Source organism: Accipiter gentilis, chromosome 27 (genome assembly GCF_929443795.1).
Source record: "Accipiter gentilis chromosome 27, bAccGen1.1, whole genome shotgun sequence".
Classification (NCBI taxonomy): domain Eukaryota; kingdom Metazoa; phylum Chordata; class Aves; order Accipitriformes; family Accipitridae; genus Astur; species Astur gentilis.
In genome coordinates this window covers 16097208-16123331 of record NC_064906.1, presented here as the reverse complement: position 1 = coordinate 16123331, position 26124 = coordinate 16097208, and the positions used below count along the sequence as shown (strand labels likewise).

Sequence of the window (26124 nt, the reverse complement as noted above, 5' to 3'; positions counted from 1 at the left end):
TTTGCACTTCAGTGGACCAGTTGCCACTTGACCACAACTGGATGTATTAGCTGAGCTAAACAGGAGACATAACATGAACAACGAACGAGGTAAAAGTCTGATGATGATGATAAGCTGTGCTGAAAGCAGAAATCGTGGTCTAAGGGGAGGTTACTAAAGCAGTTCCTCAAGGATCGGTTTAGGAACAATCTTTTGTCATTCTTCCACTAGTAACTAAGGACAAAAAATAGTAGTGTGTTAGTGAAGTACTCATGACACAGTCTCAGAAGTATTGTGAATGCTGAAAAAGTGTCATTCAGGAAGAACTGAGTAGCTAAATGAGCTGGAATAGCAGAAAGTGGGTGAAATGTATAAATATGCTTTTGGTAACTTAGAAAAAGAAGTGCTGCTACCTAGGAACTCCTTAATTGGAACCGCCAAAGGAGAAGAAAGGTGTTGATCCAGTGGTTAATCAGGAGACAGCTCATTCACCGAACTGTCAGGGTCATGAAAAAGGCAAGTGCTATCGCTAGGCAGACCGATAGAGGTATTTCAAGTCAAGTTAGGGAAATATTAATACCTGATTACAAGGCACAGAGAAAATCCATCTCAGCTACTCTACACACTTGTCCATGTCAAGGATGAAGACTTTTTTCATAACTCTTCTATACAAAAGATGATGAACAGCCTTCTTGGGGCATAAGAGGGCTGCAATTCTAGACAAGACTTTTAGAAATAGGGAGTACAAAAAAATCAAATTTGAATCAGTATGATAAGGTTGCAAAGGGATGCTGTGATGTCTTCACCTTCTTTGGCAGGGGCTGGACTTACAAGATCCCTTCTAGTTCTTGGTTTTTTTGCCACCCTGTATCGTTGTATGCAATGAGCCTGTAGGGCTTAGCCGACAAAATTCTCTCTTATGACATATACTGTGTTAGATTTTATATACAGTTTTCAGTGGCAAGTACTTACCTTTTGATAACACTGAGGTACAAACAGAACAGTCCTGTTGTGATTGTACTGAAAGAATGAGGATGTGAGTAGTATCTGTGATATTTGTTAACCAGTGTTTCTTTTTCATTTTTGACCAGTAATATCACAGGGTCATTGAAAAGGTGAAGGGACCTTTGATTTCAAGCCCGTTTAGAAGAAAGATGTTATGTTCTTCAGACCTTGTTCTATAATAATGATTAGAGGCGTTAGGGTAAGGAGATTACGCTTATGATTTTAAAGGTCAGATTTTATAATCCCTTTCATTCTCTATCCTTTTTGTTAGAACATTTAGTAGAGTAAGATCTCTTACAGAGAAGGAAGAACATGTTCCAGTAATTATCACGAAACGTACAATATTGTAAGCATACACTACGGGAAACTGAATGTGACGGTGATTCACAAGCAGTTTATCTTCCTGACAAAAACCAGTATGAAACCTCTATATTCAGTCTGAGGCCAGTGGAATCTTTTCACTCCAGATTTGCTAGGGCTGTATATGTATTTAAGTGAGTTTAAACAGGGGAGTGGCAAGGGGTGTTTCATAACCTTATAGGTGATTACAGTTTATAGCCAAATTATCTCCTGAATTACATTAGCTGAAATCAATGTCTTCTACTAGATGAACAGACTGTTCCATAAAACCTTGACAGATAAAGCATTAATAAGTGTCAGAGCTGACTTGGTCAATCGAACGATTTGCTGACGCTTCTTTTTACCACAAGCCTGCACTTCCAAGTTTAGTGCCAAAGGTTCACTATATATAGCTGAAGACAGCAAATAGATGTTCTCTTTTTGTGCAGATTTCTAACTAGCTGCCTGTTTCATCATCTCCTCACTGGGGCAGCGTTTTCACTCAGAAAATTTAAAATATGGTGAAGCTGCTGTTGCCCAATCCTGGCCTGGAGGACAGGATACCTTCCCATGCAGAACTTGAGGTCCTTGAGAAAGAAGAGGCAGACTCCAGACCAAAATGGGATAACAAGGCTCAGTATATGCTGACGTGCGTAGGGTTTTGTGTGGGCTTAGGAAATGTGTGGCGGTTTCCGTATCTCTGCCAGAGCCATGGAGGAGGTATGTCTTTAATATATCTTAACTAATTTTGGCTATAAACTAGGTTTAATCTCTCTTTTTTTGGGAAACGAATAATGGAATGTGTTTAGAACTGGTCAGTTCCTGTAAGAACAGCGATGTTCATCTCTAGAAGACTGTCTGATGGAGAAGGTTATTTCACAGGTTATGAACACCCACTGAAGTCTTGTTAGTGATGGAAGAAAAGGAAGGGACTGTTTTTATGTCAGGACACAGGACTGATCAAATCAGTCTTGCGCTGTCATGTACGTAGTATATTTTCTCAATCTAAAACTAATGTTACTTTACATTTATATAATGTATATTTAAAAATGTTGATAAATTACTTGGGAGTATGATTTTGATCATGATCCCAAATGACCTTTTCATAATAGGGTTTTCATTGGTTTTGGGCTGATCTTCCTGTCAGCTGTAGGGTCAATGTGTGTGTAGTTTATGATAGGAGTAACAGCATGAAAGTAGTTAACGTTAAGAATGTATTTTTAGCCATTTGTGTTATTAATTCATTTAAAATCCTAATGTATACTATTTACCATGTAATTTACTGTGACTCCTTAGGGTTCGGGTTAGGACTGAATGACTATGTTAAAAATTTTGTTTCACTGTTTTGCTGTTTGTTTTTAAAGATGAACTTGAGCTGAACCATTGCTTAAATATTATATGACAACATAAATTTCTCATTTCCCGACAGTCTTTTCTGCCCACTATTTACTCGTTATCTCCATTTCACTCTGGGATATGTGTAAAAAGTGTCTGTTCCTTTGTGATGTTTGATCTTGAAAGAAAATTTTTGGCTGAAGGAACAGTATTTCAAAGTAATATTCATTAAATGTACACAGCGAGATGTTTAAAAACTGCTCTTCCTAGTTAGAGTAGGGGCCAAGGAGGGCTCTGTGGGGGGTTGCTGGTACAAACTCAGGGACGTTTAACAGCAGATGTCTCAGTTGCAAGAAGAGATGCTCTTAAAATTAAGATTTTTCTAACATGAGCTGGCTTTTAGAGTTTGCAGTGCAAACTGGAGGTCGTTTGCAGCTCAGTCAACAAAAAAGTTACAAGACACACACAAAAATCATAACCCCCTTTCCATGTGTGACAATTTTAATTTGAAAAAGTGGATGGATATCTCCAAAATTCATGGCACTCATTGGCTTCTCAGGTTCTTCTATTTGGTCTTAGGGGACAGGGACATGCCCTGTTTCCCAGTGTTGATTTATAGGCACTTTTCTGCTTTTCCATCTATATTTCCTTTCCCTTGTGTTCTAGCTGTATGAAATGCAGCTGAAAGATGAACATCCAACAGACACAAAGAACTTGGTATGGTTGATGTTTTTCTGACTGATGTCAGCGAAGATTTATGAATTGCTCACGTGTGCCTGTCAGTACTGCGTTTTAATTTATCCTTTGGCAGCAATTATTTTTCTTTCTTATCACCCTGTGGCTTGTCCTTGCTCAGGAACACTAACAACAGTTATCCCCGGCTTCTTGCCTCCCTGGGACTCACTCAAACTTTAGACAGAAGTTGAAAGGCAGCACATAGCAAAGAAATGATGCAGCTGGCTCTGGGCTTAGAGCTACTATACAGCTCTGTGTCCCTGTAGCCAGACTTGCTACTTTCTCTATCAATTCTTCTGCATCACACCAAATTCTGTGACTCATATCAATGCATAAGAGTGAGCAGCAATGCCTTCCCATGACTTCTTGGAAAGGACTCATTAACTATATCACACGTGAGGGTGGAGAGCTGTTGTGCAATCCCTCCTCCTTCCCTGCTGTAAAGTGCACCTGAACCTCTTCTGGTGGGTCTAAATCCAATTCCTGCCATCACTGCCATCCTCTTATTATAGTGCCTGTTCTCCAACTTCGCCCTTCAATCAGAAAAAAAAAAAAAAAAAAGCTTTTACTGTTCTTTGGATGGACGGCTTTGAATTCGAATGTTTGTATTCACATCTGTAGTGTAAAAGCAGATCTTGAAGTTCTTATTTCGGAAGATATTTTGGCGTTGAGACATTTTCTGCCGCATGAGATTTTCTGGCTCCTGCCTCTCTAATTCCCATTCAGCCACGTTCACAGCATCGCAAACACCCAAGAGATATAGCACTCTGCGTCATCTTTGATTGCACAGACACTCTTAAGTCTGGCTTCAGCTACCTCCAGCTGGAAATACATATTTACTAGACATTTTGGACAAGTTTTGCCTTAGTCTTTGCCACTCAACGTGGTGGTCAAGATGATTCATTCATCTTTGCATTTTTTCAGCCCCCCTCAGAGACAAGATGTGCCTCTGTAACAGAGGGGGAAAACTGCAACGTTATGCACCTTCTTCCAAATTATCTAATACAAAGCATATACCGCACTCATGAGTGCACTGAGGAAGCTCCGTTTTCCCCTAGTCTGTCCAGTGCCTTTACTCTGGCTGGTGTACGGCTTCACACTTTGTGTCTTCAGGATATGTCTTCACTGAATCCTGGGTGCAGAGCAGCAGGAATCCCTTCTGCTGCTGCTCTCTTTCACTGGAGATGGGGATTATGCTGCTCCTCAGGTTGTCCCTGGCGTGATTATTTCATAGTCCTAAAGCTCACTTTGGATGTGATGTTAGATTACGGCCGTGCATTAAGAGACAGAAAAAAATACAGCTATTTATCACACAGTAAATATCTGGAGGGGATGAGAAACAGTCCTGTGTGATCACATAATTACAGGTCGTCTCATAAGTTGCATGCAGAATCAAGGTTACATAGACTACCTCATGAAAATAGTTTCTAATTTCCGAGGGTTGGCTTTGCTATCTTAACTTCTTTCTTTTTGAAATATGAGTTATATGGATGAACGTTTGGAGTCATTTAGCACAGGTGAGGTCTGGTAGCAAGGGTGTAGATAGTCAGTATTTCAGCCAGGACACTCCCAGATGAGGCTGGATGTCCACCTACTTTGTGAATCAGTGTTTGCACATTTTATATCCCTCATGGAATGTAAATGGACTATAGTGAAGTATAAAATTTACCCTTGTAGAACTTGGACTTCAAGGAAGGTGGATTTTTTGTCTGCAAATTGACTGTAGTGAAGGTAGTTAGGAACCCTGTGTTTATAGATAACTCTTATTTTCAGATGTTTGAACTAATTCTAGCATTATTTGAGGGCTGCTTCTTCCTAAACACATCACTATGATAGTGCTTTGACACTGTGATATCCAAATATACAAAAAGAAATGGGGGGTTACATAATTTACTTTTGTTGTCATAGATTATGAGTTTATATTTTTAAAAAAGGAATATTTACCCCAGTAAAATTTAGTAGAGTAAAGCACATTTTATCCCTTTCACATCTTAAAAGTTGTAAAATACATCATTACCACAGGTGAACTAGATTTCAATCTACACACAGTGTAAAAGCGACGGTGTTTGCCTTGGTGCTTTCACCAGCTTAATGAGATTGAAATTTCCTTTCATTTGATAGCTATCTCTGACATTACACATAGCTTTTGCTTAATCTTTATTGAGCAACATGTCATTTAATCAACTGTTAAACACTTTTGTTTCATCCCTGATAAGTATTATATAAAAGAGGATGTATATTTAATGTTTAAACCATTGATAAAAAAAAAGTCTTGAAGTCTACAGCTTGCATATGTCTGTGGTGAACCTTGCCACTGCGTGAGGGAGAACTTTTTCATCTCTGTGCACGCCACGTTGAATGAAGTGACAGTAATGACATCAGCAGTTCCTTGCTGGCACCGGTACCCTCACTACAGTTGAGGTCTAAGAATGTGATAGTATAGAAAAACATCTCCATCTGAAGTCTACCTGCCTTCCCTTTATGAGGAATTACATAAAAGCAATAATAAGTTTTTCAACTTCACATTAGAAATTCTTAAAGAGAGAGTAATAGCTGTACCGTTGTTCAAACCAAATATTATGTGTTCTGAAATACAGTACTGAAACAGGATGAGAATCTAGTATCTCAGCTGTAAGGTTTTCAGTCTGGGAGATTACTCATTGTTTTTATACATCCATACAGCATTTATCTTCAGATCATTAGTTTATTTGTTAGGTTCACAAAATTGTGACAGCTTAAAAAGAATTGTTGGGGTTTTTTTTTGGTATGTCCCAGGTAACAGCTTTGCAGAATCATTATCGCTTATTTTTCCATTATAGCTTCTTTCAGAAAGGTTGGGGAGAAATTGAGAGAATAGAAAATACAACAGAGTTAGATTTCTGAGCTGACTGTTAGAATTTAACCCTGCAAAGGAAACAACCCAAGAAAGAGAAAAAAGAAGTGGCATACATAATGGAGAGCGGCCATTTTGTTTCTCTTGAAAAGATACCAATATTCCTACAGCTAAATATAGGGAGTTTTACTTATTCGTCCAGTTCTGACATGGCACACCCTGCAATTTTAACTCATCAGAGCTACCCTACTATACATGGCTAGCCCTTCAAGCTAGAAATGTTTCAGTTTTATCTGTTTGCGTAGGGATATAGATTCTGCACTGCGGGTGTATACACAGACCACGTACTTTATGTCTGTGACAGCAAGAGGGGTGGACAGAGACCCACCTTCTCCATTTGTGTCCATCCCTGAACCTGAAATTTGTTTGCCGGCGATTCCGAGGTAGTGAGGAAGGTGGGGAGCTGTGAGCAGACAGTTGGACAGCACATCTATTTCATGGGATAGATGGCGAAGGGCACCCTTTCCCCTTTTTGTGGCTGCTCAAGGAAGGTCGTGGAGTCCCTTTATCTGACTGCTCTGTCAAAGATGCGTCATGCTTAGACTTCTTTTATGACACCTCAATCTCATAATGGTTTATGACATCTTTTATGTCATCTTAAAGTCATAAAAGTACCTCTGTAAGTATCTCGAGGCCTCAGGGAATCCCCCGAGGTTGATGATAGAGCGCTCATGGCACGTCCGCCGCAGAAGGTGGTTCAATTCTGAGAGTCTTGCAGCAAATTTGATGCACTACGCGGTCCACGGGGAGAGTTATGGTGTAGGGACAGAGCTGTCGCTGAATCTCGCTGCCTGGGAGGGTGAGGCGTGATGTCCACCCAGACTGCTAGGGCTGTGCGAGTGGAGGTGCACTTTGCATTTACGGTTTGCAAGAATGTCTCAGGCAGAATTTAGGATGTCAGTCAGCCTGAAAGTGAAAAGTTGAGACTACCTTTGAGTGCTTTCTAAAGCAAATGCTTTTAATGCTTCATAGGAAACAGCGTGATCTTCCCTCCCTTCTGCTAACAGAGAGGGTAACTACCAAAGAAAATATTTTCTTTGACAGATATGATAAGAAACAAGTGGTCATAGATTGAAAGGACTGTATTTCCTTGTGCAACTAGATCTTTGACCAGGGGGAGAACTTCTAATCAAGTCCTTAAGCAATCTTACTGTGACCTGATGAAAAAAAGTGACACGTCTCCACTAGGAGCAAAGATGGTTAAGCAATGTACCTTAGCAAAACTAACTGCCAGTCCATTAAGTTTCAAGACATGATCTGAAATCACTGCTAATTGAGTTTACAAGGGTGGCAAGGACTTACCCTGAGTGCAAATGAGGAGTCCTTGGATCGGGTAGCTGTACAGTTCCATCGTGTGGGCTGAACTGCTACCATTGCTGAGGAAGGGCTTTACCAGAGCGAAGTGAGATTGTGGCACAGCAGACACCTACTCGGCATCGGAAAGGGGAGGTAGAAAGAAAAGATCCTGATGGAGCACCCATAAAAACTCTGTAGGGTCGGTTTTCAGACTCTTAGGAAGTGTCTTGGGCTTAAAACAGAGAATGCTCTGGAACTAAAAATTGCTGGTATAAACACAATTATCTTGTCCTTATCTCATCTTACCCTGGTGAGAGCTCCTGAACGGAGTGCGACGGGAGGGAAACTGTGTGCCAGCCTGACATGAGGTTGGAGCACGTGAGATATTTCTGGCTGCTTGCAGCTCCACACATTGATAACCAGCTTTGTCTCTGTGAAAGGCCAGAGGTTCCGTGCGTGGACGTTGTCCCACTGACTTGGGACCATTTGGGAGCAAATTTGGGAGTTTAGCAAACTTCTCTACAAATAATAATTCATAATGAGTCCTTCAGTTTTTAACTGACAAAAAATATGTCCCGAGTCAGTTATCCTTCCAGCTCTCCTCTGAAACCTTTTCGGTTTGTCAGCCTCCATTTTTACAGTGATTGCCAGTTTTTAATGCATGCAAGATGAACTACACTGATTTTAGGAAGTGTTAACGTTTTTAGTAAGAAGTTTTTGTGTTGCTAAATGACATGCTTCATAGAAGTCTGAGAATATCATGTCTATACAGTTACCTTTGGCAACTGGCTTCAACAAAAAGCATATTTTCTGGTGCATCAGTGATTAGTCATTCAACCTGATGTGTGGCATGTGCATTTTCAAAGTGCCCAGCATTTTCAATAGCATTTTATATATTCAAAACTACTGATTTTGATTAGCAAATCTTTAAAATGTCAGGGAAAGACAGGTGAGTAGCTAGCATTAGTTGAATTCCATAGCAGTGGAAAGCAAAGTATAGTTGGCTGATTTCATTGTAGTAGTGGCCACTTGATACAACAGTATTGTTTTTAGCAGACTTTATTGAAGTACACAGAAAATGAAGACTTTGCAGTAATGATCGTTTCTAAAACTCCAGTGTAGACGACATCATCAAGAAGATATCCCACAGAGCAGACAAGCATGCAGTTCAGCTCTTCCAAAACATTCAACTGCCTTGAATTCAAAACTATAGTTTCTATTCTTCAAATTTCCTCTTTCACTCGCTACCTGATTTTCATTGCACACATGAGAAAAAAGTCAGCACATAACCAAACCTGAACCATTCACATACTGTTCTGCATTTTTTTTTTAATGCACTTTTAGATTATTTACAGCCTATGATTAGGAAGTTAAAGATTTTTTGTAATGACAGATAATCCTAATTCTAATATATAGCAATATTCAAGCATTTGACTCTGCACTTTGGTATTCCAGTGTGATGTTATGTGTTATCTCCCATGTCCGAGGTACACCATGTTCGGGAAAAAATTAATTTAAAAAACTTGTCCTATACTAACCAGCCTTGTCATAATTAACAAGGTTTGAACCCTGAACTTCAGATCTCTTCTACTCAAACAGAAAAGCTGTTGAACACGGCTGCCAGGAAGTTACTGGTTGTTTTATATAGACAGCCCCAGGCTCCTGCCTAATCTTTAGAGGCATGTTGGTTAGTTCATTCAGCTACTTCATATAATTTGCGTGATTCACAATTATAAAACCATAACAGTTTGCAGGAAAAAAAAGAAGTCATTCCAGGAAAGTGCCTACCTTTCCTCCACTTGCAATCCAAAGGTGGCTTCTTCAACGTTTAACCTTGGGAGTGTGTAATTTGTGTTTATGTTTGTCACTCGGGAAGAATAAAAATTCCTACCTGAAACCACATACATAATCAAGTCCCCTGCTTGGGCAATCCGGCAAAAGCATTGCCCAGAAGCCAGAGAAAGTTTTCTACAAGTATGCTTACAAGTCGCTTACTACGTCAACCCCCCCCAAATCTAACATTTGTACTTTATTGTAGCACTTTGCTGATGGGAATCGTGTTTTTTTCTTCTCCATTACAGGAGCCTTCATGATCCCTTTCCTGATTTTGCTAGTCCTGGAAGGTATCCCCCTGCTTCATCTTGAGTTTGCCATTGGTCAAAGGCTGAGGAAAGGCAGCGTGGGTGTCTGGAGCTCTATCCACCCTACCCTGAAAGGGGTTGGTAAGTCTGAAGAGGGTACAAAAAGCCCCCTGAAAAAGCACAAGTCTCTGAACTGATAATCTGAAGAGCAAGTCTTCAGGATTTTATTCCAGTGTGCCATAAAAGATTCCAGGATCTATTACTTTTCCCTTCTCACTAACTCTCCATTGATAGGTCAAACTAATCATGATAAGGCACTATGACAATTTTGTGTCCACATACCCAGGTACGGTGGGTCCGGTTAAAACCTTTCTCTAACGTGAGACCAATTTCGGGCTTCAGAGATGTTTTCTGTATTAGCAATATTGGCCATTTTTACCATTAGGATGAATGTTTGAGTCTCCCAAAAATTTGTTCTGTAACTGTTCTGTGGATAAATAATAGTTGTGTCTTTCTCCAAGCTGGTCTACCAGACTTCAGCTCCACGTAACGTGACTTTCTTGCATCTGAGAGAGGTACCATGCCAAAAGCCAGGGAGACAGGATTTTGCAGAAAATTCTTCTTCACCACTGTACCAGACCTCTGAGTATTCAAACACTCCATCTAACAATGTAGTAAAAAGCAGCATTATGCACACAGCATAAAAAACCCTCTACAGATACCTCGTTACACGTGAAACACAGGAGATGCCATCTGAACACCAGGAAAAACTGGGAGAGGGACCGAGCACTGGCACAGATTGCCTGGGGAGGTTTGGAGTCTCCGTTCTTAGAGATATTCCAAAGCTGCCTGGACGTGGTCCTGGGCAACCGGCTGTAGGTGACCTTGCCTGTGCAGAAGTTTGAACCAGATGATCTCCAGAGGTCCCGTCCAACCTCAGCCATGCTGTGAGTCTGTGATTACCACACACTTGAAAGGGAAGAAACACAGCCAGTTAGGACTGTTGTTGGCACGCGCTCCATCTGTAAATCAATTGCAAAAGATATTTGTTCATTGCATCCGGAATTTTTCAAACTTCTTTAGAACCTAAGAGCTCCCAGGAGCTAATCATTAGCATCTACTGTCCGCCAGAGAAGTCACCAGAGGTTGATTACTTGGGAGCAAGCGGAGAAGGAGCGATAGCAGCTTCAATCCTGCACCTTTTCACAGACTGTGCCTCCTTGCAGCCGTCCATCCTATACACCACCACCTCTGCTGACCTCTGCGGTGACATTGTGGAAGAGGAGGGAAATCTGGGTCTCATTTAGGCAAAAACCCCAAGTCGGTTGAGCTTCACATGTCCCCAGCACCCCAAACTCCCTCGGTATCAGGTGGCAAGACTGTGAACAGGATTGTGTGGTGCCTGTGGGGAGTTAGTCCACCCGTAATGTTGGCTCCTAAGTGGGTGTCAGCATCAGTCCTAGAGTAATTTTAGGCTGTACGTCTACGTAGGTCTCACCTGTCCAACCTTCAGGTGACAAATTCACAGTGATTAAACCTACATCCAAAATAGAGGAGAGGGGAAAGGCTGTAAAACATGGAATTAGGGTGGGGAGGACGGTAGGGAAAGGTTGAGGCTCGCGCTATATATTTTCATATGTCCTGAATTCAAGAGTATTGAAATGTACGTTGTGTTCTGATTTTATTTGTTTCAGGCATAGCAGCAATGTTTGTATCCTTCCTGGTGGGTTTATATTATAACACTATTATTGCCTGGGTCATGTGGTATTTCTTCAACTCCTTCCAAGAGCCCCTGCCTTGGAGTAGCTGTCCTCTCAATGACAACCAAACAGGTATATTTTATGAAATATTGTATTTTGTTGTGCAGCACGTGGTTTCTAGCAATTAGCCTAATCGAGACTCTTTCTGTAAAACAGCAGTAAAGAATGGCAGTCCTGTCAGGAACACTGTGCTATCTTAATACTTGTGTTTTGTAAAAATTCACATTATATAAAACGTGATCGACACTTAATCTTTGAGACAAACTTTGATTTTTTTATATGAAACTTCAGGGCTGATTTTGACAGATGTGTTCACATACAGGATATTCACAAAGTGCAAGTCTAGCATAAACACTAACATTTTCCAGATTTAGACAACGTGTTTCATCCATCTCTTCATCAACAGCCCTCTGTTAGCATACTGAAAAGAAAAAAAGAAAAAAAAAAGGAGATGCATAATCCATATGAAACACCTGTATCTCTCAATACGACAGCAGTCTATAGATCCCTGGAGACTGCTTGGTGAGAGCAGCTTTGTTTTCCGTAACCAGTCCTGCGTGAAGCTGTATGAAGCAGGTTTTTCTGGTGGGTCAATGAACAGCTCTTCAGAGAGCTTTGCTCCTCTCCTCCCAGAATAAGTATAAAAAGCCTCATATAAGGGCAGGCCAGGGCAGAATACTGCACAGGTCAGCGCATTGCAGGGAGCTGAGAATCCAACCTGAACTGTCAAGACCTTGAAAAATGCCCCACGAAACAGAAAGACAAAGTATTGCTGATCTGAAGGAGGGGTGGGAGGGGAAGAGCCAAAGGGGAAGAGCAGGTGCCCACAATCCATCAGGCAAGAAAGAGCAGGATGCGTGTGGAAAGCCCCAAGTTGTATGTTTGGTTGGTTTTTTTAAATGAAATAAATAGGAAGCGTGCTATCATTGAGAAACATCTGCCTAACTGCTTTTCTTCTACTAAAAAAAAAAATAGTCCAAGCGATATACATACATTTATGCTCAGAAATCCTCTCCACGCTTTCTTTGGCACAAGAGGCTTCTAACCTCACATTTTTGTAGGAAAAAAGAAAAATTGTAACAATAGAAGAGTCACTGAGTGAGCTTCAGAGATTTTATCTGCATGGTTGAATTAATAGAAATAACAACAAAATTTGTATTAAATCCCTGTTGAACAAAACTCTCTTGAATGTCTCATTTTTCCATGAAACCAGCCTCTAAGTATCTGAAATTTGCCAACAACAAAATTGTTGGCATTAGGTGCTATAATTCAGAACAGCAGTGTTTATTATTTAACTTCCTTTTTTTCAAGTAAATAAAAGACATACAGAATGACAACCGTTTTGTGGTTACAGATTACGTAGAAGAGTGTGCCAAGAGCTCTCCTGTAGATTATTTCTGGTACAGAGAAACATTAAACATCTCCACTTCCATTGGCGATTCAGGCAGTATACAGTGGTGGCTTTTGTTATGTTTAACATGTGCCTGGGGTGTACTGTACGTGTGCACAATCAGAGGCATCGAAACAACAGGAAAGGTACTCTATTTTGGGTTTTTATGCGGTGATATTCATTATGCTGTTGTGATTCCTTATTTATACTGACTTAATCATGTCGTAGAAACTGCCTGTTCCTTGAGTAAAAGCATGTCTAAAACTTACTGTGTCATCACTGAGGCTGCTTTTTGAAGAAGGAAGCTGAATGAAATGGGATTGGATTGGATTGGAGTTGATTTGATTTGATTTGATTTGATTTATGTGGAGCTTTTTGCGAGCACTTCTGCTTCCTTGTCCTCATAGGTCCTAGTAAAACATTCTTTAGCTATTAGTACCTTAACATTAATATTAACCTTTAATGAAGGCTCAAGGGACTCGATCTTTTTGCTATGGCCGTTCCCTTCAGAACATACATGTACAGATTTATTTGGGTTTGTGCTAGTCCTTAATATTGTCTCTCTAAAGAGTGACCAACGTTCTGCTGCCCAGCAAAGCCCTAAGAGCCCAACCTCGCGTTGGCAGCATCAACCTGATCTCAGGGTGTCGATTACTTTTTATACTGCTTTCAAACGATACGAGTCGGATTTCAACAATGACAATTTGTCTTAAATAGAGCGCTATAACTGTGAAAATGTTTATTATCAAGATGTACTGCATATACTGTTTCTCTTGAACATGGTGAAGTATGTTAATTGTGACTCGCTTAAAACTTGCCGTTATTGTTAGTTACAGTACCTTGTTTATTTCCCTCTTTTCTTCCCTGCAGTGCTATTTTTCATTCAAGTGTTCTGTTTTATTTAAGTGTTTTATTTACATGTTTCTTGTGCAGGCCGTGTATGTAACATCAACTCTTCCATACCTTGTGCTTACCATTTTTCTAATCCGTGGCTTGACGCTGAAAGGCTCAACCAACGGAATCGTGTATCTCTTCACTCCTAATGTAAGTCACCGCATGGTTCGTCCCTTAGTGAAACACGATGTAGTTCTTTCTTTCTGCAATTAACAACCAATTGAAAAGTAGTCCCCTCCGCTGGTGCTTTTCTCACTATCCCTGAGATGCCTTTAAAATCTTGATTCTGGGGGGTGGATCTTTTGCATGTAAAAAGTAGACATATATACGCACACATTCTCTCTCTCCACCCCTCAACAAAATCTGTTATAAAAAAAGGATCATCATGGAGCAAAGCAATGGGATTGCCATAAGGGGGCTTGCTTTCTTTTCCTGTATACCAGTTAAGGACAAGTCTAACCTTAAAGTACAAATAGTGCAGCTGGGAGTAGCACCCATCTAACTGGTATGGCTATACGGACAAAAGATCTGAGGGAATGATTTAACCACACAAGAGTTTTTAAACAAAATGAAAAGGGGTCTCATTTTCCACGAGAACACCTCTGGATGGTCCTTATTAATGCTAAATAATGAACACCTTTTCTGGAAACAGGCGTGGTAGCTGTCAGCTACGGAAAGTAACATTTATCAGTCTTCAAAATACTTGTAGAAAACCTACACATAGGTTTTCTTTTTGAAAAAAAGTTTGACAAAAGTATTGACCTATTTGTTAATATTCTTCAAAAATGGTGAGTTCTGCACGGTTAATGTTCTTGTTTTAATTCCCTGGTATTCAGTCTAAATAGCAGTGCTGCAGATGCTTAAAGCTGTGTGTCTGATGCCTCAGGTTACCGAGCTGGCTAACCCAGTGACGTGGCTGGACGCAGGTGCTCAGGTGTTTTACTCTTTCTCCCTGGCCTTTGGAGGCCTCATTTCATTCTCCAGTTACAACTCTGTTCAGTAAGTAGCCAGGCAAAAGCCAAATTTTATATGAATATTTCATTCTTTCAAATGAAGCGTGTCCACTTCTGCCTTATCACTACACAGTAATGGGACCGGGACACCATCCCCTCAGCCACGTCAGGCACATCTCTGACTGATGCTAGGTCTCACCAGCCAAGATTTCAGGTCGCAGTGCTTTCCTGCAGAAAGATGTGGTGGCACAGGCTAGAAAGAAGGGGACTGGCTGCCCACCACCGGCTGATGGGCAGGAGGTTCCTTTGCGGGAGCGCTCGAGGCACCGGGATGCTCTTTGTGTCCCCGCTGTCGGAGCTGGGTGATGCTATACACATTTCAAAGCGATTTACAGACCAAAGTTTAAATCTTTAGCTTAGGGATTTATCTAGGAGTTTTGAAATTCAAACTCAGTTCCTTCCTTTATATATATATATATATATATATATATAAAAATATATATAAATATATATATATATTAAATATATATATATATATGCGATGGGGCCAGGGAAGAGGTGGAGTACAAACTCCCATCACCCAGGGAATGACCCAGTCAGCAAATTACGACATGGTGCTATATTTTACACTCACGTTCCCAAAATATTGGAGCGGCCACCAGTGCCTCTTGGTGCCTTCCATTCCTTCAGCACTGTCCCCTTGAAAGACAAACTGTGCAGCATTCTCTGAACCTAGTATTTTTTATAAATTTCTCTGAATTAAGTTTTGTTTATCCGGTTTGGTCATGCATTCAGAAATCTGTGTTTCGGTTTTGGCTCAGGTTTGACCACACCACCCCGGCATTTCAGTCACTGATGTAATTCCCTACCACCGCTCCTGATTTCAGATATTTTTTCCAAAGTTCATCTGGAACTTTTGGTGCTTGCAAGTCTCAGTGCGAGGTGACCAGCCCCACTTCAGGTCCAAGTCAATGTTCCCACAGCCGTGAGGAGCAGGGCTGAGAATGTTCCGCATCTTTCCAAAAGACCCAAAAAAAAGGAGCAGTGTCCTTCTCCTTTTCCAGCACACAGGGCTATAGCACCGGGCCACGTTCCTTCGATTCTCAGTCATTCACGACTGAAGGAGGAAACTGCAGAAAGTAATGAAATTCCCGAGGAGATATGAGAAAAAAACGTGCAAATACCAGCGTGTTACACTGTGGTGCTGGGCCACCTGCAGTCCAGCACCAGCTGGACCAGGTGTGAGTGACTCTGCTCCCACATAGTTTGGGATTATAAACATCTCAAGAAATCCTGTGAGGTTTCAATGCCATCAGGGATTCACCCATTCCTAACCAAGAGGATCATGAGCATCTTACTTTCTCTAAAGGGAAGAAATATTTTTATCAAGCCTGTCATTGAGAATCTCATGTTAGAGTGGAAAAACTGACAGGAGGGTACAGCCAAGAATTTCAATTCAATGCCTTCCACCCACTAGAGACCTGTTTGCAATGCTGTAAATTAGGAAAAGTCACAGCGTCACAGGTCTTGGCTGGGCAGGCTTGTCTTTCCTCTCCTCTTGAGGGTGATCAGAAAATTAAACATGACAACATCAAGTTAATCTCGATAGTGCTCTCTTGTCCAAGACAAATACAATATCTAGAACTTTACAGCCTTCACATAAAACCATTAACTAATTTAATATTGATTCTTTATCTTCCCTCTCAGATGAAAATCTCTTTCAGGCTCCACAATTTTTTCATCTTAGCACACATACGCTGACAAGTGCCCACAGCAGAGAAGCCTCTACAAAGCAGTTTAATTTTCACAATGTAATAGCTTGCCTGTCTGACCTTATCAGCATAATGTTCCATCATATTTCCAAAACTTGAGGACATTTTGAACCATCTTCTGTCCAACAATCAAACAAAACTGGTCCCAAGCGCTCTTGGCTACTGCAACTTCACCATACCAAAGTGCTGTGGAAACTTTTGGTCACTTTTCTCTTCTGACTGTCCGAATTCAAACCCAAATCTTTTACCTTGCAGCGGAACACCCCAGCAGCTAACATACAGTTTATGCCAATGTGTGTCTGCACACATGCATCCAGGCGTGAAAAGGAGGAGAAACACTTTTTTGCCCTTCATGTTTTACTTTCCATGAGCCAGATATCAAAACAACTCAGGCAGTTATTCCTTACGAATAGGATTATTTAAGGGGGCGGGGGGGGGGGAACCCCAAAACTGCTTAAGGCACCAAGTTTTAATTCACCAAATCTATCTTTAACAGCTGTACTTGTACACTCTTAGAGAGAGTACTGATGTACCTATGCATCTGTAGACTACTTTTTATCAGTCTTGGTAGCCAGTTTTTAGTATTTATTTGGGGAATGTGTTTGAAATCCCTTTTTTTTTTTTCTCTTTGAATTGCAGCAATAACTGTGAGAAAGATGCCCTGATTATCTCAGTGATCAATGGTTTCACATCCGTCTATGCAGCAACTGTTATATACTCCATCATTGGATTCAGAGCCACAGAAAGATATGACGACTGTTTCGACAAGTAAGTTATTGGAAAAAAACCCCACCAGACTATACAGCTGTTTGTTTGGCTGAGGCAGCTCTGTTAGCCTGATGATAACGGATTTATTATTGCTGAACAATTGCAGCTCCTAACCCACATGGTATCAGACCACTCATGTCTTCAAAATATTTAAATCATGTGATGTCAGCCTCATAGGGAGTGAGAATTATTTGAGCCACCTTATTTCCTAGATAGATGTTGTGTAAGCAACTATATTTTACATTATTCCCTGATGTTTCCAAAAAGTAACAAGGGAGGAAGAGGATATTCCATGTTTTAATGCCTTTTTTTCAAACAGTTCTTGCAAATATAACCGCAGTTTATGTAACAATTTCTATTTACCTAAAGGTAGGTTCAGTTCGTGATACATTATTTCACTAAAACATGCTGGAATATCTATAGTTTTAGAGGTAAATGTGAAAAACAAATCATTTGCAACATGAATATGAAATGTTCTCAAGGAATGTATTTACTTAACTGGATAAGGCAAGTTTCAGTAAAACTGGTTCTGTGAAAAATTGGGGTTTACATTACATACTTCAAAAACAACCAACCAACCAAAGGGTACTAGTCTGCTGCTGCTGCTATTTCTCCTGCGGCTGATGTCAAATCCTCAAAGCCCTCCTGACATAGTGGCCAAACGATGCAGTTGTGCCTCAAAAATGAGCAACGAGCCACTGACGGCACTGCCCGTTTTAAGAACTCTCGCTGTGACCAGGCGGTTCTGACAGTCCTGCAGAATCCTGGCCACAGCTGGATCACAGCGTAGGCACCTCAGGTACCGCTGGTGACTCTGCGTACTACGCTGGGAAATTACCCAAATTCATTCATGGAATTCTTCCCATTTTAATTCATTAGATGAAGCTCTACCAAGCACTGGAAGATTGTCTAGAAACTCTGGGGGAAAAAAAAAAAAAAAAAAAAAAAAAAAAAAAAAAAAAAGCAGAATTCACAATAATCGATGCCTGCTGAGCTGACATATGGCACAAATGTAATATACCCCGTCCCGGTGCCAGCTCTGTGTTTAGATTGCCTCCTGGAAAGCTTAAATGCTTAGGTCTCATCAGAGGTACCTAATTTTACCAGAGCAATTCGGACTCCCTTCTAACCAGGGCTGCCAGACCCTGCGGGTTCCAGCCAAGTTCCTCCACACCAGCTGTGAAAGTGCATGACACATAACTGCAGACACCTCACACATGCCCAGAAGCTGCCCAGTCTGGGAACTGGTGCCCAGTCTGGGAACTGGTGCCCAGTCTGCAGCGCAAAGATGGGCACCTAACTTCTGCACAGGTTCCCTCGAGTGCCCATCCATTTAGCTGTCATCTGTGCCGTGAAAGGTGGTACCAGACTCACCTCGGAAGAAGAAAGAAAGAAAGAAAGAAAGAAAGAATTGCACACGCACGAAACTGCTGGACTTCCCAATTTCAAAATCTGATCTTGAGCCACAGAAACATTGCTTCCTTTGTATCTTTATAAGAGACGTCGTGCTGTTAATAACTCGCTTGATGATGAAGAAGAATCCTGAGGATGCTTACAAAGAAATCATTTCAAATTAATTGTATTTCATTTTTTCAGAAATATTCTTACTCTGATGAATGCATTTGATTTGCCAGAAGGTAATGTAACCCAAGATAACTTTGAACAAATGCAGCAGCTATGTAACAGGACCGATCCGACACTTTTTGCAAGCCTGAAGTTTGAAACCTGTAATCTGGAAACTTTCCTGAATGATGTAAGTTTAACACCTTGACTCATATTGATACCATAAATACGGTAGGAACGCATAGCAATTTTTTAATTGCCTAATGCTTTTTTCTTCTGGGGTTGTTGGGTCTTTATATTTTTCCACTGATTGATTGCAGTTGGCTTGGAATGCTCTTGGACTGAAGAATTACTTCTGCTTACCCCATTTTGCTTTTGAAGAGATAAACTGTTTAATTCCTCTGAAAAGTATTGGCAATCTGTCTGACTAGTAACTAAAACCACAAGGGTTCTAGGTTGGCCTCATGTAGCTGGCAAAATAGCAGCAGGTATTTATTTCTCTGGAACCAGCTGGCTGCAGCCGTGGTGGGACAAGATGACTAGGGAAGAGAATCCCAGAGCGAGGAAGCAGTTGGAGCAAGTCCTGTCCCGATCAGGATGAGTATGTCACAACACAGAAGAATGGACCTCGGCACCAGGGTGAAAAAAGTTACAAGAAGAATAAAATGGGTGCACTTTTTTTTTTTTTCCCCTTGGTTAAAAAGGTGGCGAATTACAGGTGAAAATAAGGATCCATAAAATTCCACGAAATAGAATTTGTATTGTAACTACAGTAAATATAATGCTGCATTAGGAGGTCTTCGTGGAAACAAAAAGCAAAATTACTGTGGTATGGTGTAACATACACCAAGTCCAGTGAATACCAATGTAAATTTAAGTGCTGCGCGACTTTATTGAGCCTAATTTTGGAGTTTCTGAAATCTTCCACAGGGAGTTGAAGGAACTGGCTTAGCCTTTATTGTCTTCACTGAAGCTATCACCAAAATGCCCATCTCCCCTTTGTGGTCCATTCTCTTCTTCATCATGCTCTTCTGCTTGGGTTTGTCCTCCATGTTTGGAAATATGGAAGGTGTGCTTGTACCTTTACAAGATCTTAAGATTATACCCCCCAAAGTGCCTAAGGAACTTGTTACTGGTAAGTGCTTTTTTAGACAAGTGACCTCTCCCCTCCCCAGGGAACAGCTTGTATACTGAAAAACCAACCCACCTACTTGGGGATCTGGCGTCGTCTTAAGAGTCCTAGAAAACCTACTGAAGTTTTTTCTCGTGTCTCCCAACGGGGCAGCTCCCGTGAGGTTCATTCCGAGCCTGCAGATAGTTGCTCACCCCGTTCCTTGCCCGTCAGCCTCCTCATGATGATTAATTAGCATCTCCTCCGTCGGGAAGCTCTTCAGCCAGGGCAATGTTGTCCCCCCTGACTAGGAGGGAGAGGACCTGTTTGGTTTTTTCTCCTCAGCCTTCTCCCGTTTTGTTTGCAGCATCTCCCACCCCTGCAACGTTAGGAGAGTTTTGCCATTTTACCTGTGTAGAAGCAGGCTTCCTCAGAGTACCATTTAAAAATAAGGTAGTTACCTTCAGGCTGCAACTGAATTAAAAGTGACGTAGAAAGCTTTCTAGCTACTGGGAAAACATCTTACTTTTTTTCTCTTTTGCTTTCTTTGCCTAAATGTGCTGTTGCTTTGTTGTTTTTTTTTTTTTCCACAGGTCTCATTTGTGTGGGGTCTTACTTGATAGCTTTTATTTTTGTGCTGAAGTCTGGTAATTACTGGCTGGCTCTATTTGACAGTTTTGCCGGCTCTATTCCCTTGCTAATAATTGCATTTTTTGAGATGTTTTCAGTCGTCTACATTTATGGAATAGACAGGTATGAAATACAACTTAAATATTACTAGAAACGAGTGCATAAATTGATGAGTTGTATAGCTGCAATCTTGCTACATCTCAGTGTATAAAATTTCTGTTATAGAAATCACTGAAATTATGCAACTGTGGTTTAGGGTTGCTTATATGATTCAGGTTTCTAAAATAGTTCTCAACAAAAAGAAAAAATGCTTGTGAAGAGTGCAGTGGGGATTTTTATTTGTACATGAAAGCTTTCCACTTTATTAATACATTATACTAGGTAGTGCTCTATAGCAACAGCTAAAATAAACACATGGCTAAGATACTGCAAGAAAATATTAAGCATTAGCAAGTGCCTAGAGTATAATTGTATGAGTGCAACTAATTTCTTTTTATAGTAGGCATCAGAACGTACGTATTTGCAACAGTTATGTAAGTGCCACTGTAGCTCACTTACATTTTAAATACGGTGACATTTACAATAAATCTTCTTCAGGGTAATTGCATTCAATATTTGATCAGCAGAAGCAAAGTACAAGCACATTGGCACGGAGCTGAAAGTTTAGAACAGATGTATATCCCGGGAGTGTTTAAAGTGAATGCTAAATGATACTGTCCAAAGCGGGGATCTCCAGGCAGAATGCAGATATGGTTTTACAGCAGGATGCAAATCCAAGGCTACTGAGATACGTTCTTAGCTGAAAGACTCAGGACTTTATCAGTGGTAGCAGTGAGTAATTATCCTATCAACCTTCTAGAGATGTAATAAATCAAATTTCACCATCTTTCTGGTCATAATTAATACGTAAGAACTATGAAAAAAAGAGTGGGGACTGCAATCACCCATAGGTTTTGCTTGAACCTGTGCCAGACCCTCCGGCTGTGCCGCTCCTGGCGATGGGGTCAACGTCCTTGTGGCCCATCTTCCCATACTTTACGTTTTATATTACCTGAGGAGGCATGAATCAACCTAGGTAAATCAGAAGCACAGAGGGAGTGCCCTAGAGAAAGAAGGCTTATTTTAATTTAAGGACAGAAAAGTCTGTGTTGATCACTTTTCCCTCCCTTTAAAATCTCAGAACACTTCACAAAGTCATATTAAAACTATTGCCCGGACATGAACGTGGGCTGAGGCCATAGAGGGGTGGGGATTGATTCAGAGAAGAGCTTCACACCAAACTTTCATGTTCCTGGCCAGTACACATCGCTGTAGCCCTCTTTGAGCACAGAGCTTATCCGGGCTGCCCAAAGGTCGTGGTATCGGCTCCAGGTGAGTTTCTGTGACCTTTTTCTGAGAAAGGGGCATTGGTAGAACGACGGCTCTGCTCCTTGAAGGAGAACATGCATGTTATCCACGATACTCACGTGAAATACACCTGGACCCGCTCTGCCATCGGGACATGGGGCTCCATATCATTTTAAGAATGACACCTAGATCTTAGAAATTAGGGATGAAAAGATAAAATAAATTTACGCAGTAATTGAGGCTCAGCTGAATGCTGCGTGTTGTTCATAGCTGTAGGACCAACTGAATAGTCCCATCAGACTTATCCCCACACCATATGCAGGAAAGCCAGACAAGAGGACTAACAATAGAGGCCTCAAACGTCCAAAATAATTATTAAGAAGTGCGTGCACATGGTACTGCATCGTACGTAGAGGTCATGAATTGGTTCAGGACCGATACAGACAGTATCACTCTCAATGCAGGGATTGGTTGTGGGTTTTTTGTGGAGACATTTTTGCCCCATTGTCCACTGCATGCTCTATGAATAACCCAGATAACACATTTTTAGCTGTTGTTACTAATGTGTAAAGTTAAGTATTGTTTCAATACTCAACCAGAAAAAAACTGGTAGAAACCCACATTAAGCAAACATTATGCATAGAATCTAATTTTTAAAATTACTCCAATTTGCTTTTGCTCGTTTTTAATCTTCTGTCATTCCTTTTAATTTATGCAGCTCTGAGATGCTTACCAAAAAATCGTGAAACAATACTGCACTATATTATAGAGAAAGTCCATCTGCATTGGCCCTTTTATGTCAAAACTATTTCGCACATGCTTCACAGACTTCTTGAAGAAAGTACATTTCCAAAAGTAACTTTCCTGACTCGCAACGATATCTGCCTTAACTTGAACTACTTTTAGATCTCACTCCTGGTGTTGTTACCAATTCTCGCTTCACATTGACAATACCAAAGTCCTGGGAAGCCCAGCGAGGGGTAGTTTGGACTTCCCTGTTTATGAGTAGGCACTCTTTGATCCTGACCAGTTTTTACTGTCCTGAACTTCCTATTTTTGTTTCTAGATTTAACAAGGATATTGAGTTCATGATTGGACACAAGCCCAATATTTTCTGGCAGGTTACCTGGAGGGTTATCAGTCCTCTCATTATGTTAGTTATTTTCTTCTTTTATTTTGTGGTGAAAGTCAACGAAGAACTGCTCTACAGCATTTGGGACCCTAGCTACGTAAGTATATAAAACCAAAATATTATGTAGAATTGGTTTATGTATTCTTCTTTAATGTAAGAGTCATAGTCAGTTATATTAATCTCCCATCTGAAACAGTTTTCCGGTAAAAAAACTTACTACAAGACATTCAGTAATAATAAAAAGTAACACTTAGAAAAATAAGTCCTAAATTCAGCTGTGATCGCAATCCTTAAAGCAGAAAAAGTCGTGCAGGACACCTCATTTGTAAAGACGAGTTTTTATTTTCATAAGACACAGACAGAAAGGGAGAGAAAAGAAGATGGGGAAATGGGTCTGCTTGCTTTTCTCCTCCTTGGCAACATCACCTCCTTCTTAATAATGTTCCAGCCCTCCTGCTCCCTTTGTTTTCAGTATTCCCACCCAAAGGCTGTTTGGCCACCAAGCCCTGGTCCAAAACAGCCGAGACTGGAAATCCTTGAGCTGGAAACTGCTGTGGAACTGGCAAATTACTCTGCCATTGTGGCTAGCGACTGTTCTGATATACATTTTTGATCTGTTGAATTACTGAATGTGTGCATACTCCCAAGTATTTGCTCCTTCATGACTTACTACAACTTGATTGTTTGCTCTTTCAGGAGGAGTTCCCCAAAACACAGAAGGTCGAATATCCCAGCTGGGTGTATGCTATTATTGTAATTCTCGCTGGAGTGCCTAGTTTGGCCATCCCTGTCTTTGCCACCTACAAAGCGATCAGAAATTTCTGTCAGAAAAAAAGTGATCGTACTGGCCTTATGATCTCCACATCTGAGACTTCTGTTAATGGAAACTTAAAGTATTCAGCGTAAAACCATTTAAAAACATGTGGAAGAATGCTTTGTCAGCGAGAAAAGTAAAAATATTTTTTTTTAAAGAATCCAGAGTTAATTTTCTTTTCATAAAAGGATAACTATGTGTTGTTTCCAGGTAAACATTTGTTTACTTAACAATGCAATGCACCGTGAAGAGTTAATGGCTTGGATCCTGGAAGCAAAACAGCCACTTTTGCAAGCCATTGGGGCGCTGGCCCAAATCATTTGTCCTCCTTCTGGTTTTGAAGCCAGCTTGTTCAAAACTGGCTTGCAGTTCTCCATTTAGAGATGCAGCGTGCTTGATGTGCCAGAAGTGACTCTTCCATGTGCAGTCATTCTGGTTGGGTGACCAATACGAAGGGTAACTTAATATTGAGTTCTCTCGCACATTAAATTGTTTTTACTTTACATGCCACCGTGTTGCACAAAGCCACCAATATTATTTGTCTCAATGCAGAAGTTTAAAATATTTAATAAAAACATTTCTAGGTATGAGAATGACGGTTTGATTCGTTTGTAGCTCTGGCTATTTTATTGATTGCCTATTCCTTCCAAGTTCCCAGCAGATAGCGCTGCTTTCACTGACGACAGAAGTAGTAATCTTGCAATGGGGCAGCGGCAGTTCAGGTAATGGCAAAAATCTGCCTTCTCTGGCGTCTGGGCCATCCCTGCTGATGGGGGATCCAAGGCAGCCAGGTGGTGCAAAGCTTCTTGCCCTCATCTGTCACAACCAAGGTGGGTAGCTCTCGTTCACGTACACACAGACACACGGACACCGACCTTAGGACTATTTCAAGCTTCCAAATTCCGTGTGACCCAGAGGAGCTCAGTCAGGAGTCCCGTTCCTTAGGTATGTGGTCACTGGAGAAAGGAGCACCTTTAGAGCACCCAGGCTGAATGCCAGAAGGAGACAGTGTAAATGTCCCCTCCAGGTAGGTGGTCCCCTTCATCCCACTGTCCCTGTACACAGGCAACACATTTTTATCACTTTGCAGCTCTTCCTACACCCACCTTTTAAGAATTGATCCAGTTTATAGCCTGACACTTCCTTATAATCAAAATGCTCTTACAAGAAATAGGGATTTTTAGGGTATATCTACTCTAGAGCGTATCTTTGGAGTAGTATAGCTGCTCTAAATAGTGAGTAAAGTAGCAGGCATTGTATGAGTATTTGAATTATTAAATTCATTTGCATTCCAATTTCAATTTTTTTCACCGGCTCGTGCGTGCCCCGTGAGACGTCCCGATAAGGGACTGGGAAGTTGAGTTGCTCCAGCTATGGACCTGGATGTTTGCAGAGCTGCAAGCAGATGATCTGTGCTTCTCTGGGGAGACTTGTGTAGCCTAAATGTGAAACTGGCTTCTGGTTGGATGAGCTGCAACCTGACCATACTGGTATGCTTTGGTGCAGAGCAGGGCTTCTTTTTTTTCTCAAAGTATTTTTTGGGGAAACAAAAAGAAAAATATCCATCTTTGTTTAGAAACTCTTCCCATTTCAAAAAGGGGAATCCAGGCATAAAGTGTGGATTTAGTGAAGCTGTCTGGCTGATCTCGTAAGTGTGGACTGAACTGGTTTGGAGTGCAAAATAGCAAAACCCTGGTATAACCGAAAGGCAACAGGAAAAATGTTCTCACACACTTTCAGTTGAAGGAAAGCACTCAGCTCTTGCATTCATCAGTAACTATTTAATGAACAGTAAAAATAGTCTCTTGGGATTCATTGACAGGTGGGAAGTGATTAACCTCTAGCAGCGATGGTGAAAAGGGACCAGATTCTAATGTCTGAGCATACACAGTCTAATTTTTCTTGCCTTTTTTTTATTTACTTTTTGCACTTGCAAATGATGTCTTCAATCATTTAACTCTGTTAATGAACTAAAAGAGGAAATGGCAACACTTGCTTTATTCACAGATTTTTTCCAAGTATTCTACGGTTTTAATAAGTCTGCTGTAAAGGTTTCTTTTTAATTATATTCAGTGTCACACTTCTCTGGAAGCACCTAAGAACAGAAGGAGAACAGAAAATAAAACCCCGTTTGATCCCGAGTTACCTATTAACAACATATTCCCCCATCCTCCAACTATAGAAGGAGCCGCAAAAGAGTCAAGAGTGGTAACTCTGTCTATATAATAATAATTCCTGGTTTTGTCTTTAAACTGCAATGACACATTCCTTTGCATTACATAAAAAGAAAGCTCCACCTCCCTTTCCAGGATCCTTCAGTCACCCCG

At 40.9% G+C, this 26124-nt stretch overlaps 1 protein-coding gene across 1 annotated transcript; it reads left to right on the top strand.

Annotated features, from left to right (window-relative positions):
• The first annotated feature begins 1841 nt into the window (after positions 1 to 1841).
• Positions 1842 to 23889, top strand: SLC6A19 (solute carrier family 6 member 19). The gene is made up of 12 exons (XM_049830400.1): positions 1842 to 2043; positions 9664 to 9804; positions 11358 to 11495; positions 12778 to 12959; positions 13747 to 13857; positions 14594 to 14706; positions 17072 to 17200; positions 18797 to 18953; positions 19694 to 19898; positions 20468 to 20627; positions 22918 to 23080; positions 23680 to 23889. The coding sequence occupies exons 1-12, from the start codon at positions 1842 to 1844 to the stop codon at positions 23887 to 23889; spliced, it is 1911 nt and encodes a 636-aa protein (XP_049686357.1).
• Positions 23890 to 26124: the final 2235 nt, after the last annotated feature.